At 48.5% G+C, this 15,184-nt stretch overlaps 1 protein-coding gene across 7 annotated transcripts in view; it reads left to right on the forward strand.

Moving 5' to 3' along the window:
* MIER1 (MIER1 transcriptional regulator) overlaps positions 1–15,184 on the forward strand; it is a 396,268-nt gene that overhangs the window by 203,257 nt on the left and 177,827 nt on the right. For all 7 annotated transcript variants that reach the window (XM_086953817.1, XM_086953835.1, XM_086953836.1 and 4 more), the window contains one exon: positions 457–621. In XM_086953817.1, coding sequence (XP_086809943.1) covers positions 457–621 — 165 coding nt within the window. The remainder of the gene's footprint in view (positions 1–456; positions 622–15,184) is intronic.

Genomic DNA, 15,184 nt, shown 5'->3' on the forward strand with positions numbered 1-15,184 from the left:
TGTGCCGATTCTAGGTTTCTTTGTGTAAAGGCTGAATTCTGATTCTGAACTGTTGGAGTCTTACTATTGATGTTGCATCTGTTCAGTAATTTTCTAGTGAGCTTGTATCACTCCTACCCCCACGAAACCTTAAATGTTTGGGGAGTATATGTGTACATTTGAGTTTCCCTATCATTGTGATTAGTGTTCTTTAATATGCTACATCCCATGGGATTCCTGGAATGATTGATCTTTTGGCTAAGGATGGTCATTCTGCATGACTGCTTGCCATGCTCTTTAATTTGGAAATGCCCCATAATCAACATTCACTAGTACGGAAAGTAAACAGAGGGGTCTGCTACCAATTTGAGAGCATTGCATTTGAAATGAAATTACAATTAACGCGTTCTGTTGTATTAGCAGATTAAGCTCTTGGGCAAATAAAAATATGTATAATCTTTTTTCTAAACTACTCAGGAGGGCGAGATGCCAATTCACGAACTACTAAGCCTTTATGGCTATGGCAGCACAGTTCCTCTACCTGGGGAAGATGACGAAGAGGAGGAGGAGGATGAAGAGGATGAGGACGTTGATGACAATATTGATCATGATGAGAATAGTGGCTGTAGTGGTGAAAACAAGGTATGCATTTTCCTATTCTATGTCTATGATCTACTTTTTTCATTGAGTTTTGTGTCTTGTTCAGACTTGTTTGTGGTACAGTAGGTCAGTCGCTATTGTTAATATAAACTAATCTTGAATTTCTTTCTGTTTCTTTATTTGCATTGTTTTGTTTTACACTTCTGTGAAGAAAAAACTTTAATTCCAGTAGAGCTTTTGGTGCTGAGCCTCGACGGCCTAAAGAAAGAGGAGTCAAAGAAATCTAAAACTAATAAAATTGTTGGGTGTTGAGGTATTTCCTGAAAGATGTGTGACATTATGTTCACTGTGTAGAGATGGGCAACACATTTCAGATGTGGGGGCTGATGTAGCTAATAGATCTCTCATTAATACGGAAGCGGTTCACTTTGAGACGTCAGTAGGTGGGGAGAATCCAGATTAGCCATAAAAAAATAGTTGTTAAAGTCGTGCCATGTTGGTTTTAGTAGACTGCGTGAAGCAGATAGTTAAAAAAAATTATGCATTGTTTAACTGGGAACAATGCTTCTTTCTCAAAGGCTTGGTATCCAACCTAGCTCCGTATATGGAACACTGATTATGGATTGAAATTGACCTCTTGTGCGGAGGTCCATCTGTGGACTTGAAATGCGCGAGATGCAGCGGACAAAAAGCACCAATACAGGGTTTGATGTTATGGCACACTACAGGACCCAGAAATCTTTGCTAAATGGAAGGCATGGTTTTATCCTGAATAAAGGAGGTGTGTCAGCGTAAAGCAGGTGATGTCGGGCCTTTGAGAAAGAAGCATTCCAGCTTTGAAGCGCTCCAGGAAGAATCGACGACTCCTGCTGTGTGAAGCTTACTGCACATTGAGAGTAATTTTGACCAATAAAGGACTTATCTCCGATCAGTGTGTGCGTGCGTTCCTGCCGAAGGGGCAACTGGAGCTTGATATATAACCTGCTTTCGCTTACAAAATCCAAACTAGATTGCTTTTTCACAAGGAGAGCTGCATGTCAGCAGCTCCCTGTGTGGAAAAGCAATGCCGGCTCCGCATGGGGCGGGGAGCTGGCGGAACCGTGGGGGAATTGGGGTCCTCCTATGGTCCCAAACGGAAGGCCAGGCCCTGGGGGTGGGGTCCCCAGGGCCATGAGCGGAGTGGGAGGGGGGCCACGTGGCCCCCCTCCCTCAATTAGAAAAAGAAAGGGCACAGCCCCAGGTGATAGGGTCCCGAGGGCTAATAGAGGCCTCCGGAGGGGGACCACGCAGCCACCCCTAATTTAAAAAAAATAATAAAATAAATACATTTATGGCCATGCCCCGTGAGATGGGGTCCCTGGGGCTAAAATTGGCTTTGGGAGGGGGGGCCACGCAGCCCCTTCCCGTTTATTTAAAAAACAAATAGGGGTCAGGCCCTGGAGGGATGGGGTCCCCAAGGCCTCAAAAATGGGAAAAGAAGGGGAGCAACACAGCCCCCCTTCTGAAACCCCCCCCAAAAAACTGCATTGCCCTGTAGGCTCGCCCCGTCCCTGCATCACTCTGCAAACGTGCCCCGTTGTAAGTTGGAAATTTAATTCCCCTTAAATACTGTGGGCCCCTGGGGGCCAATTAGCCCACCAGGTACCTCCAGTATGCCCCACAGAGCTGCGTTGCAGAGAGGTGGTCCGAGGCGCCGCCCCTTTTTACACCTCTCTGCAACGTTGCTCTGTGGCGTTTACTGGAGGTACCTGGTGGGCAAGTTGGACCCCAGGGACCCTCAGGAGTCAAGGGGACTTAATCCCCCAACGCCACGGGCGTGTTTGCACAGTGGTGAAGGGAGGGGACTGGGCCTGATGTGACATGTGCAAACACACCCCTTGGCGCGTTTTAAGTTGGGGGATTAAGTCCCCTTGAATCCTGAAAGTCCCTGGGGGGCCAACTAGCCCACCAGGTACCTCCAGTAAGCGCCACAAAGCTGCGTTGCAGAGAGGTGGTCCAAGGCCACGCCTTCTTTTTACCAGAATTTCTATGGTTTTGTACAAGTGAAATGTCCAACTAACTATAACGCATTTCTTTCACAGCCCCCGGGAGGTGGCGTCCCCGGGGCTGCGCAGGCCCCTGCTAATTATTGGCAGTGCCCCTGGGACCTGGCCACCCAAGGGCTTTTTGAAAACTAAGCACGGGAGCCCACGCTTCGCTTTTTTAAAATATAATTTCGTCTGGATTCGCGACCCCATCGAGATTTTCCACGAAATGCTTTTCTTGGCCCCGGTGGTCAGGGTGTTTCGACCTTTCCCCCTTTTATTGTTTTTTAAAGTCTTTATTAGGTCTCGCCTGACCCAGCGCTTGTGCTGGGCTGGCGAGACTTTAAGTAAAGGCTTCAAAAAATGCTACCGCCGGCCTACAGCTTGCATGCCTGTGCGCAGGTGCGCGCTTTAGCAGAGGCGCCATATGCCATTCCTCATGCTCAGTAAGCCCATCGCTCGCTGCGCGCTTGTTTTAACTTTGAGCGCGAGGCGCCCGCCCGATGCTTGTTTCGTTTGCATGATGGTTTCAGTCCTGTTTAATGCAATACTATTATGCAACAGATGCACTACTTGTTTAAATAGAATTCTTTAGTCTTTTAGAGGGAAACTTCAAAGCTTAGTGCATGGCTGCTCAGGCTCAAAAATGTCTCGTGTTTTGCAGCTCTGTGCTTGCATGTCTTTGGTTCACAGGTTAAAACTCGGTCACTGGAGAAAATTCTTAGAGAGTAGTTGATTCTAGATTTTCAGGAAATCGGGCACTTTAAGATGAACTGCAGGCTATATCACTCTTCAGAGAGAAAGCTGTAGCCAGCCGGACCTTGCCGAGGCTGTTCGTTTATTGATTTTAGCCCCTGTAAGCTTTTAATAGCTCCCCTCTCGCAGCAGCGTCTTCGGGCCTGGTGTGATAAAAAAAAAGCGCAATTGAGTCCCGAAGCATTTTCTCCTTCTATTTGAATTTAAAAACCTTTGTTGAGCGCACTTATACCATGCGGTTTCATGGCGCTTTAGGATTACGACCAGCAGACAGCAGCAGGAAAGGGCAAACTAAGTGGCAAAGGCGCTAGAAAAGAGAAAAGTTTTCAGGTTTTTCCGGAACTCCAAGTAGGAGGATGAGGTACGGAGCGCCAGGGGGAGGGAGTTCCAGAACATTGGTGCAAGGGCCGCAAATTTCTCCCCGCCGGCTTTCTTTTTCTTGAAGCGGGGTATGGTCAGAAGTGCCATGTGGGTTGAACGTAGTTCTCTGCCCGGTAAGTAGGGACTGATGGCTGAGCTGATGAACTCGGGGGCAGTGCCCATCCTGGCCTGGAAAGTGAGGCAGCCTAGTTTGAATAGGGATCGTTCTCTCACGGGCAGCCAGTGCAGTGCCTTCAGCAATGGAGTGGCTCGATGGGATTTGGGCAAACCATGAATCAGGCAGGCAGCCTGATTCTGCACTAACTGCAGGCGATGTATGGCGTAGGCCGGCGCGCCGTTATAGATTATGTTTCCATAATCAAGGCGCGAAAGCACCATAGCCATTACGATGACCTTTAGCGCCGGGAGGGAGAAAAAGCGAGATATTTTCCTAATTATCCTGAGAGAAAAGAAGCAGGAGGATACCACTGAACTAACTTGGGAGTGCACAGAGAGTTGTGAGTTAAGCAGAATCCCATGGGTCTTGACTTTAGGGACCGGGAGTGGGGGAACACCAAGTGATGGGGGCCAAAATGACGGGGACCATGGACTGCAACCACCTCCAGTCAAGACTAACTCAGTCTTGTCTGGATTGAGCTTGAGGTGGTTGCAGTTCATCCAGTCCTGAATGAATAGCATAACAGTTTGAACATTCTGAGCGGACGAGGGGGAATGGGAAAGATTGAAGATTAGCTGGAGGTCGTCGGCGTAGTTGAACACCGTGACCTCCAGCTGCTGCAACATAAAAATGAGGGGGTAGATGTATAAATTAAATAAAAGGGGGGAAAGTGATGAGCCCTGGGGGACGCCACACTCCACCTTACAGGAGGCGGCAGTGAAGCCAGCAAGGTGGACCGCTTGAGCCCTGTCGCATAGGAAGGACTCAAGCCATGAGAGGGCTAAGCCCTCTATGCCCGCCGCCTTGACACGGGTGAGAAGGGTGGAATGGTCCACCGTGTCAAAGGCGGCGGACAGGTCCAAGAGGATAAGGGCCTGCGAGAGATTGGTGTTGATGCCCTCGCGAAGTCCATCCATTACCGAAATCACTACCTTCTCCGTAGAGTGTAGAGGTCGGAAGCCCGCCTGGCGGGGGGAGAGACAGTGGTTTGCTTCCACTTGAGTGCTCAGGGTGGTGGTGACCTGGGTTTCCAAAACCTTTCCCAAATAGGGCAGCAGGGAAATGGGGCGGTAATTGGAAGGGGATGAGGGGTCTACACCAGGTTTTTTCAGGATTGGAATATTGACCGCTGCTTTGTGAAAGTTGGGGACGACACCGTTGCTGAGCGAGTCGTTGAGAAGTGTGAGGGGGGGGCAGGACAAGTTAGGTAGATCTCTCTAAGGACGTGAGCGGGGCCAAAGTCCAGAGGAGAGCCCGATTTTACCCGTTGGAGCGACGGGGGAAGAGAGTCCATGGTCAGTGGAGGAATGATGGTCAGTTTAGAGGCAGTGGGCGGGGGAGAGGGATTGACGAATGTTGGTGAGGGGGGGGGGTGTATGTTGATTTAAATTTTTGCAACCTTCTCATTGCGGTCTATTACCATTTATCCCTTTCACGCTGCCACTGGTAATCTCAATCAAATGCGTCTTGCATAATCAAAACACATCATCTTTCATAACTGATATAGTTTGCTTTTAGAAATGCTACAATGAAACAGTTGTGTGCCCATTATCTTAGTTGTGCATTAACTCTACTGTGGCCCTGTCCAGCTCCTTTAACTCCCTGCAGAACAGATGCCCGCGGCTTCCTTGTTTGACTGGCTGCTCATCCTCTTTCATTGAAGCTGGGCCAAAGGCATGCCTGCCATACTAACCAGTATAACAGGGTTTAGGTTCACATTCAGGAGCCGCAGTTCTTCTTTAATACCTAGCAACTACCGTCTCACGAGTAGGCTGTTTTTACTTTGTTCAAAATGAATTTACCATGCCTTGTTTCACCTCCACCACAAGGTTAACTGGTGTGTGCTCATTGTATTACCACATGTACATTGGGCGTCTCAACTGTGCTCTTAGACTCACCATTGTCACACAAGGTATTATCTCCCCCTGTGCTCGGGGCTTTTCTTTCCCTCTTGTGCTTTTCCCCAGCTGCTTGTGCTGCTGCTTTATTTTTTTGAATTGCGCAGTCTCTCGAGTGCTTCTCCCCCACACCATGTGTTAGTCTCTCTCTCTGTCCCCCACTTTTGTGTGCTTCTCCCTCTATCGTTTCTCTCTCTCCCTCGTGTGCAGCTTTGTCCCCTCCCCCTCACCACCTTATGCACACCTCTTTTACACAAACCAGCAGTCCTTTTTTTAAATTTCATATTTTGCGCTCCAGCAAAATCCTATCTTTTTTATTTTCCAGTCCAAGTAGTGTCCTCAACCTTCAATTGGCAGATCAAAAACAAACAAGCATTGGCATAGCCAATAGGTCTCGCATTTGGGACCTTATAACTGTTTAGCCATGAAACAGTTAATGTTGTTGCACCAAGGATATTGTGCTGCATAACTAAATACTTATACAGTTCCAAAAGCGAGACCTATTGGCTATGCCAATGCTTGTTCTGTTTTCCTGTGACTGTTCTACCAAGCCCCCAGGGCCGGAGAGATTGTTCTTCTGCTTACTTGTGTTTGTTCGAGTGTGGCTCAAAGCCTGTCCGCCTTTATTCTGGTGATGTTTTTTCATCACTGTGGTTACTGTCGCGCAAAAGCAGTGTACTTCAGGGAGCCGTTGGTCGTGGAAATAACAGACCAGAATACGTGCTTTCATGGACTTAAGGGGTCTGCGCACTCTCTGCTCCAGGAGTGAACATCTGTGCATTGCTCAGACCCCTTAGAGGCACCCGCAGAGTGTGCCATCACCTCGCCCTGCCCTCCGAGCAGCCAGGGAGGGGTGGACAGGCCCTTTATCAGAGAGGAGGCTGCTGCCTGCTCCTAGTTCACCGACTGGATGAATGGTTTCAAGGAAGCTGAAAGCAGCACTCCTCCTCCCCCAGCTTCCACCGCCTGAGCACAGAGCAGGCAGAGCGCCCCGAGCCGGAGCCCATACGCAGCCCTGGCCGTGAGAGCAGCGCTGAGGGCAGAGACTGGGGCAGCACTACAGGTGCTTCTGCCGGAGCCAACCGGAGGCAGCGGGGCATGCAGGGAAGCAGCCCCTTACTTTGAAACAGTAGGGCACCTGCAGCTCGAGGCAGATTTAGGAGGTAGCGGACCTAGTCGAGGAACGACAGGCATGGGGGAAGAGCTGCTCAACAGAGACATGGAGCCTCCCTGGACGAAGCCTGCTCAACGGGGGCAGAGCGCGCCCCGCCATAGAGCGCTCCTGGGAAGAGGGCTACTCTGCGGGGGCTTAGAGTGCTCCTGGGAAGAGGGCTACTCAGCGGGGGCATAGAGCGCCCCTGCGAAGAGAGCTGCTCAAGCCAACGGGACATAGAGCGCTCCAGCAGCAACATATCCGGTCTGGGTATCTGGACTAGAAGCAGGATCTTCTTGGGGTAGCTGAACTGAAAGGCGCACCACAGAGGAATCTCTGACTGGAAGAGCGCTCTGCCGAGGTTATCACAGGTTTAGACGGACTGGGAGAGTGCTCCGCTGTGGGGCATTGAAAGAGGGAGCCCCACCGGAGCTTCGCAGGCTAGGAGAGAGCAACACTGGCAGGACTTCGGACCGGAGAAGCCCCTGTACTGGAAGCTTGGGCAGGAAAAGCTCTCTTTTATGGTAACTCACACTGGAAAACTGCCCCGGTGGGTGCATCTGGGTGAGCTGCGTACAGAGGGAGGGGGAGTTAGTTTTAAAGAGAGCGCTCCGCTGAGAACATTTGAGGCTGGAAGTGGGCTGTAGAGGAGGTACGTGTGGCCGAAGGTGCACTCTACGGGGGACGAGAGGTGGTCAGCGGCCAAAACGCTCCTCTGGGGCCATATCCGACTGGAACCCTCCCCCCTCCCCCCACACACACACACACACACTTTGGGCATCTCAGGGAGTAAGAGGTCCCCCAGTGCGGGCATCTTAGGGAGAAAAGAGCCCCCCTAGTGTGAGCATCTTATGGGGGGGAAGGGATTCCCCCGCTGTGGGCATCTTCTCAGGGGAGGGTGCTCACCCACTGTGGGCATCTCGGGTGGCGGAAGAGGACCCCCGCTGTGACAACTCAGGGAGGAAAGAGGACCTCGCTGTGGGCATCTTCTCAGGGGAGGGAGTTCACCCACTGTGGGTATCTCGGGGAGGAAGAGGCCCCCCGCTGTGAGCATCTCCTCAGGGCAGAAGAGCGGGGCAGAGAGGGTCTCTTGAGCTAGGCGCGTGCTGCCTGGGAGAGGTGTCAGGAAGAGCAGCCTAAGGAGAAATCTTGGGCTCAAGTGGGCTGGGTGTTTTCTGTTGCCCAGAGCGGTTTATCTCGAAGTATCTCATAAAAGAGCTCTGTTGTGTTGTCCGGAGCAGAGACACCTCGGATATACGATAGACTGCTACTAGGAGTGCTCTATTGGAGAGCATCTCTGACGGAGGGGGTCAGCCTAGAGCACCCCCACCACGGCTGGGGATAGAATAGAAACCGTCTTGCGATCTTCATTCCAGTGCTTAGCAGCTCCTTTTAATTTACGGGCGGGGTGGGCTGTCTCAGGCTGGAGAGCTCGGTTTTATTCATGGGACCAGGGGCTTTGTATTTTGCTACATCTGCATGCTAATGAGCTTTACGTGTCGGGGTCTGGGAGCCCCGCGGGAGCAGGTGCGATCCATACCTCTGTATACATTTGTGCGCAGAAGCTAGGCCCAGGCTGCTGCGTGCTCTAAGAGCGCTCCTTGTTTATGCACGTCCGACTGCAAGCACTTCCATGAGGAAGTGCTGATATGCACGAAACGCGTCGGGCTGAACATTTTATTAAGAAGCGAAGCTTCCTTTCTTGTTTGCACGCTGTAACCTCCAGCAATAAAGTGTGGCGAATTTGAAACCCGTTTTGGGCCTCTCCTTGTTGGGCGCAAGTTTGGTGAATAAGAAGCGGTCACGCCTGGGCCGCGGAGAGAGCCCAGCTGCTGTTGCGGTCTGGCTGTGGTGTTTAATTCGCCACGACATTTGGATCGGGTGCCAGAGTTGGTGGTTATCAAATGTGGCGTGAGGCATGAAGACAGCAACACTCGCCCACTTGGGGAAAATAACTTTGAATTTTGCTCTGAACACGGCGACTCACATGAGGTTCGAAGGCACTACGAATACCATGAGCCCACGGTGTGGCCACGCCCAGTGGGGCGGGATTTGGGACATTATCACAAGCCCCTGAAACTGCCGCAGTTCATTTGCAGAGAAAGCTGTAGCCCATGAGGCAGTGCTGATATGCACGAAACGCGTCGGGCTGAACGTTTTATTAAGAAGTGAAGCTTCCTTTCTTGTTTGCACGCTGTAACCTCCAGCAATAAAGTGTGGCGAATTTGAAACCCGTTTTGGGCCTCTCCTTGTTGGGCGCAAGTTTGGTGAATATATATATATATATGTGTGTGTGTGTGTGTGTGTGTGTGTGTGTGTGTATATGTGTGTGTATATATGTGTATATATATATATGTGTGTGTATATGTATGTATATATATATGTATGTATGTATATATATATGCATATATATATGAGGCGTTTGTGCAAGCTGGTATTTCCAAGTCCCCGACGCGTTTCCGTGCACACCTGCACCTTAATCATGGGGTAGGCACACTGCAAAGCCCGGGCTGGACTATCACGAAATTTTCCCATCTGTGGCCTGCTGTTTTTCCAGTGAAATGCAGGCTGGGCGCGGCAGTCCCAATTCTTCCCATCTGGTGGGGTCCGTTCTTTGCAGTTACATTTCAGTTCACCAATGTAAAATTCATTTTGTTACGACCCTCCGGTGGGCCCCAGTTTGCTTTGAAGCTTGGAGGCTTTTTCGGGAATATATATATATATATATATATATATATATATATATATATATATATATATATATATATGCACAGGAAAACAGTGGTGGCAAATATATTTCGGCGTTGTCTGTGCCTTCGTCAGCGCCCATCACTGTGTGGAGCCTTTCTAATTTTGTCCAATAGTCCTGCTCCTCTGTTGAGTAGTTTATAGGCCATATATATATATAATATATTTCTGACCCGTAGCACCCTGAGCTGTGGGAGTTTCTACCAGGCAACATACCATCGTGGGGGAGAAGCAACGCGCAAAACTGGGCTGTTGGGTTCGCTCTCACGTGCAATACATCGATCTGGGAGAGCTTTAACGTGCAGCATCTGGGTAGGGCAGATATCTCTGACTTGAAACATACGGAAGTGGGGCAGTTCTGCCGTGCAATATCCGGACTGGGAGAACTCCGACGTGCAACAGATGTGCCGGGACTAGAACTCTAAAGCGGTACATAATGGCTGGAAAGAGCTCTGAACTGCAGGTATCGGACGGGGAGAGCTCTAATGGGCTGCACCTGAGCAGGGAGACTTCTCACGTGCAAAACTGTTTCGGGGTAAACTGGTGCATTTTCAGACTAGGAGAGCTCTAGTGTGCAGGTGTGCATTTTTATCAGACTGGGAGAGCTTTAACGTGAAACATTTGGGCCTGGAGAGCTGTGACGTGCCGCCTATGGGAGAGCTGAAAGAGATTTATCTCAAACCAGTGAAATATCTGTAACCTGCTAAACCAGATTTGGAATTTGTAATAACCAACACCGGGGCTAGTTGTTATGTGACCTGCAACACCAGAGTGGGAAAGCTCCAACCTATGCAATCCGAGATCTAAGGAAGCTCCAACGTCCAACATCAGAGGGGCACAGCTCTAACCATCCCAATCTGAGTGGGAAACGCTCCAACCTTCACAATCTGGGTAGGAGGGCTCTAACCTTCATAGTCTGGGTTTTAAAGATGCTTTAAAACCCAATCAAGTAGGTGGGAGACCTCTATCCATCACAATCTGGGTGGGAAAAGCTATAACCTTCACAGTCTGGAAGATACGGAAGCCCCAAGGTCCAATATCTGATGGGAGAGCTCTGACCATCACAATCTGGATTCAGAGGAAGCTCCAACTTCCAACATCTGGATGGGAGCTCTCTAGCAGTCACAATCTGGGTGAGAGAGCTTATACTTCAGTCTTGGTTCGAAGAAAGCACTAAAGCCAAATAGCTGGATAGAAGAGCTCTAACTTTCACAATCTGGGATCCCAACATCCAGAACCTGGGTGCATTAGCTTTAACCTTCCGAATCTGGGTGGGAGAGCCTTACCTTCACAGTCTGAGTGGGAGAAATCTAACCTTCACAATCTATGTGGGGGCCCTATAGCAAGCAAAATCTCAAGTACAAGTCAAAAGTATGTTTATTTAGATCATAATCTTTAAACAAGTGCAAATGAATAAATACTGCTTTAAAATATTCTACATCAAAACAGAGAAAAGTAGATCCAGATAAAAATATTCCACAATAGATTTAAAATCCTCCACACACCGGGTACATTTCTTAAAAGCACATGCCAGTAGATTTTCGCTTTCTTAGAATAGTCCTTAGTTATTAGTACATTAAATCAACCATTTCTCTTAGACCAGCTATATAGGTCATGATTTTAAAATTTCTAAAATGTACTCCTCTCTTTTTGGGATCTCTGTACTACCTTCATATAACTCCCTAGAGCAATTGCAATTTCGATAGCAGGCAATTCCGTGAGAAGTTGGAGCGCCTGAGCCCGTGTTCTTATAGCGTATTTTGAAAATATTGGGCGCAGCCATATTTTACGCTGTTCTAATATAGTTAGACAATCCAACAGGATGTGCACTAGATCCCCTTTAGTGCCCAGGCTACACTTGCAACACCCTTTGTAGTCTAACATTTTCGCTTTTTTTCCTTTATTTATCACCCATGGATTAATCCCAATCCGCATCCTTAGAATCTCCTGTCTATACCAGCGATTTGGTAAGATATCCAAATAGGGAAACCAGTTTTCTTTTGACCAAGAGTACATCATAAAATCTACATATTTTTTCTTAGCCAGATATTTCATATTGAACCTTCTAGAGATTTCTTGCCCCTTATACTTCAGATCGCTCTTAGTACAGACTTATTGTTGGGATTCGTGGCACATCTCCACCTTTAGGGCCTCACAAGCCTGCACCATTTTTTTCTTACATGGTTTTTGCCCATTTTAAATTACTAGATTGGATCTCTTTCCTACACCATTTTGCGACTTTTTGGCTTTTTTCATTTTCCAAGCATTTCCAGAATCTGATCACTGCTGTTAGTACTTGAACCCCCCAGGACTTTGTTCCTAATTCAGTTCTGATTGCTTGGACCATTGATGATGGTGGGAGGGATAAGAGTTTTCAGGCTTTTCCCTTCCTCCAGGTCGCAGAGTCCCTTACCGCTCAAATAAAGTATTTCTGCGCCATAGTGGACTTGCGGGGGTATTATTGCACTCAAAGCCTTTAGTAATGGACGGTGAGACATATCCCCATAGTCCCGGTTAAACATTTTTAAACCGGCGATTGATGTTTGTGCTTTCGCTTTTTGGGCTTCCAGGTGAGTGTGCCAATTTAATGTCTTATCGAACCACATCCCTAGGTAGCGGTACTCCTTAACCGATTCCAATTTAAGATCACCTAAGAACCAATTAAACTTAATGGGCTTTTTCCCAAAGCATAAAATCTTTGTCTTGTCTAAGTTAACTGTTAAAAATTTCCTTGCACAGTAATCATTAAAAGATTTCTACTTCCTTTGGAGGCCTGACTCAGTCTGGTATTCTATTACCAGATCGTCTGCATAAAGAAGACAAGGCACCTTTTTTCCATCCATTCTTGGGCTTGCACTGCCCTCAACTTCTGGACAGGCAGGGAGATCGGACAGAAATATAGAGAATAACTGTGGGGCCACGACGCAGCCATGTCTCAGGCCATTTGCAATTGGTATTTTTGACGTTAATGACCCCTCAGTATCCCTAATTTCCTCTGCCCAATTACCTTGGTGTAGTTCTTTTATTATAACCAACCGGTCTTTTGGTATGTTTTTCTTAATTAGGGTTTCCCATAGGCAATCCCAGTCCACAGAATTGAACGCTGCTCGGAAGTCAACGAAGCAACAGTAAAGCTTGCTGTTTTGTTCCGTTAACTTCCTCGCCATCGCCCATAGTGCAAAGCATTGGTCTATCGTGGAATGTCCCTCTCTGAATCCTCCCTGTTCTATGGGTATGATTGAGAACTCGTCGGCCCAAGCATTTAATCTGTTTAACACAATTTTTGAGAAAACCTTCTCTCCTATGTCTAGGAGGTTAATCATTCTGTAATTTTGAGGTGCATCCATACTACCTTTTTTATGGATTGGCCCGATTACAGCGCCCTTCCAATTCAATGGCATTGTGCCTTCTACTAATATTATTTGGAACATCTGAGAGAGGAATCTTGCCCACCACTTTAACGGTGACTTTAATATTAATGTTATGTTATGTTATGTTATCTGCACTAATACCGCGCTCAGCTGCCCCAGCAAAGGGGCGTCCCGGCGCTTTGCAAGGTACACAAAACACAACTCAGTTAAAAGGCCAGAGAAATGGAACAACAATGAAGCGAATTAATATAAGCTAAACAAATAAAATAGTCTTAATTGCGCGTCTGAACAACAAGAGGTCTTCAAGGGCCCGGGTGTGAGGGGGGAGAGAGTTCCACAACTTCGCCGCTAACACCCGAAAAGAGCGACCACCGACTCTGCTCAGCCTGAAGCGCGGAACAACTGCCAGGTTTTGGCCCAGGGATCGGAGGGTTCGTGAGGGTACATATGGCATCAGCAAATTCTCCAGTATTTGGGGAGATGAACCCTTGAGGATTTTGAAAGCAAGGCATAGTACCTTGAATTTGATCCTCTGGTTCACAGGAAGCCAGTGGAGAGAGTGCAGCGCGTTAGAAACAGAACACTGCCTTGGCAGACCAATTCACCACTCTGGCTGCAGCATTTTGAACTCGCTGCAGCCGGATGAGTTCCGACTGATTAATCCCCACCAAAAGCGAGCTAGCATAGCCCAGCCGGGACAACACTGACGCTTGGACCACTAGTTGCCTGGTGGGTGCGTCGAAAAATTTCAGGATAGGTCTTAGACCTCTGATAATGCCGTAGCAGGTTGCCGCCACCTTCTTTTTTTTTTTTTTTTAAATTTTTGAAAACCTTTATTGTGCACAAAACAGTACAAATACGGGCCCACAACCATCCGGCCGGCCACGATCTCACATGTAGCACTGGTGCATGCAATACGGCGACAAGGTAATGCGGCATGGCAATGGTTACGGTGCAAGAACAGACTAGAAAGCGCCGCAATACCCAGGCACAGGAGCAATGTAGGTTAATTTTAAAATTCTTTTTTTTGTGCGAATATTAAGATCAGGTCATACTACTCCGTACTTAACAACGAAAAAAGAAGAGCAAGGTCCATGTAGGCGGGACTTGACAAGAAACATCAGTACCTGGCAGAGCAATTCACAACATGCAAGTCCTGACCAGAGGATGGCCACAAGATAGTCCGTCCTCAAGAAGCTGCCTCAACAACCCATCTGCATATACACCGCCACCCATCCCCCAGTATACCTAACACGGGCCAAAGAAAGAAGGGAAAAATCATAAAAGAGCAAAGAAAGGCACCATAGAAAAAAACTTGAACTAAAAGTTAACCCCCCACCCTACACACATGCAGAGGCTATGGCCTGCCCCCCCCCTAGCAGAGTGTCTGTCGCCCCATAAACCCGAAATATAGCGAGAGAAGAGAAGAAGAAGAGAAAGCAAAAGAGAAAGTAAAAATAAACAATATAATCCAATGACATAGGGAGTAGGAACAGAAACCCGTCCCTGAACTCCCACAAGAGAAGATCCGGGAGGAGGGTCAGTTAAACATACGCGCGAACTCCGCCGGCCCAATAAGCATTCCTCGCCCCAATAGCAATATCAGATAGAGCAACAGTAAGCAATCAATTGGGGAGAGTCAATGCACAATCAGCGACAAAACAGGCCAAATTCGAGGTCCACCCTACCTCCACCCACCCGCCCGGGTGCTAGACAAAGAAAGCCTCCTATCCCTGGCCAGACCTGGGACTCAGTCTCTCACCCCCTCCGCTCGATAGTCCAGTGTAGTGCAGGAGAACGAGAGAAAATGGCCGCTCGGGGAAGGGGGGAGGTGCACAGCCGAAGAAAGAATGGCGTCCGGTCCCAGGAAAGGAATCCCCCTCGGTCCCAGTCCTCTCTGGCATGGTCCAGCCGTTAAAGTCACAAAGCAAAGCATTCAGAATCCAAGGCGAGTATGCTGGTAATGAAACAGGAGGGCGAAACGCTGGTAGCCAGATCCTTGACATCTCGAATAGCTGCACACAGTCAAGCATGGAGCAAGGGGGAAACACTGTATCGGTGACTGTACTAGTAAGTGGCAACAGTCCGCTACCAGCCACAGCGATGGTTACAATATC

The sequence above is a fragment of the Lissotriton vulgaris genome, chromosome 1_1 (assembly GCF_964263255.1).
Source record: "Lissotriton vulgaris chromosome 1_1, aLisVul1.2, whole genome shotgun sequence".
NCBI lineage: Eukaryota > Metazoa > Chordata > Amphibia > Caudata > Salamandridae > Lissotriton > Lissotriton vulgaris.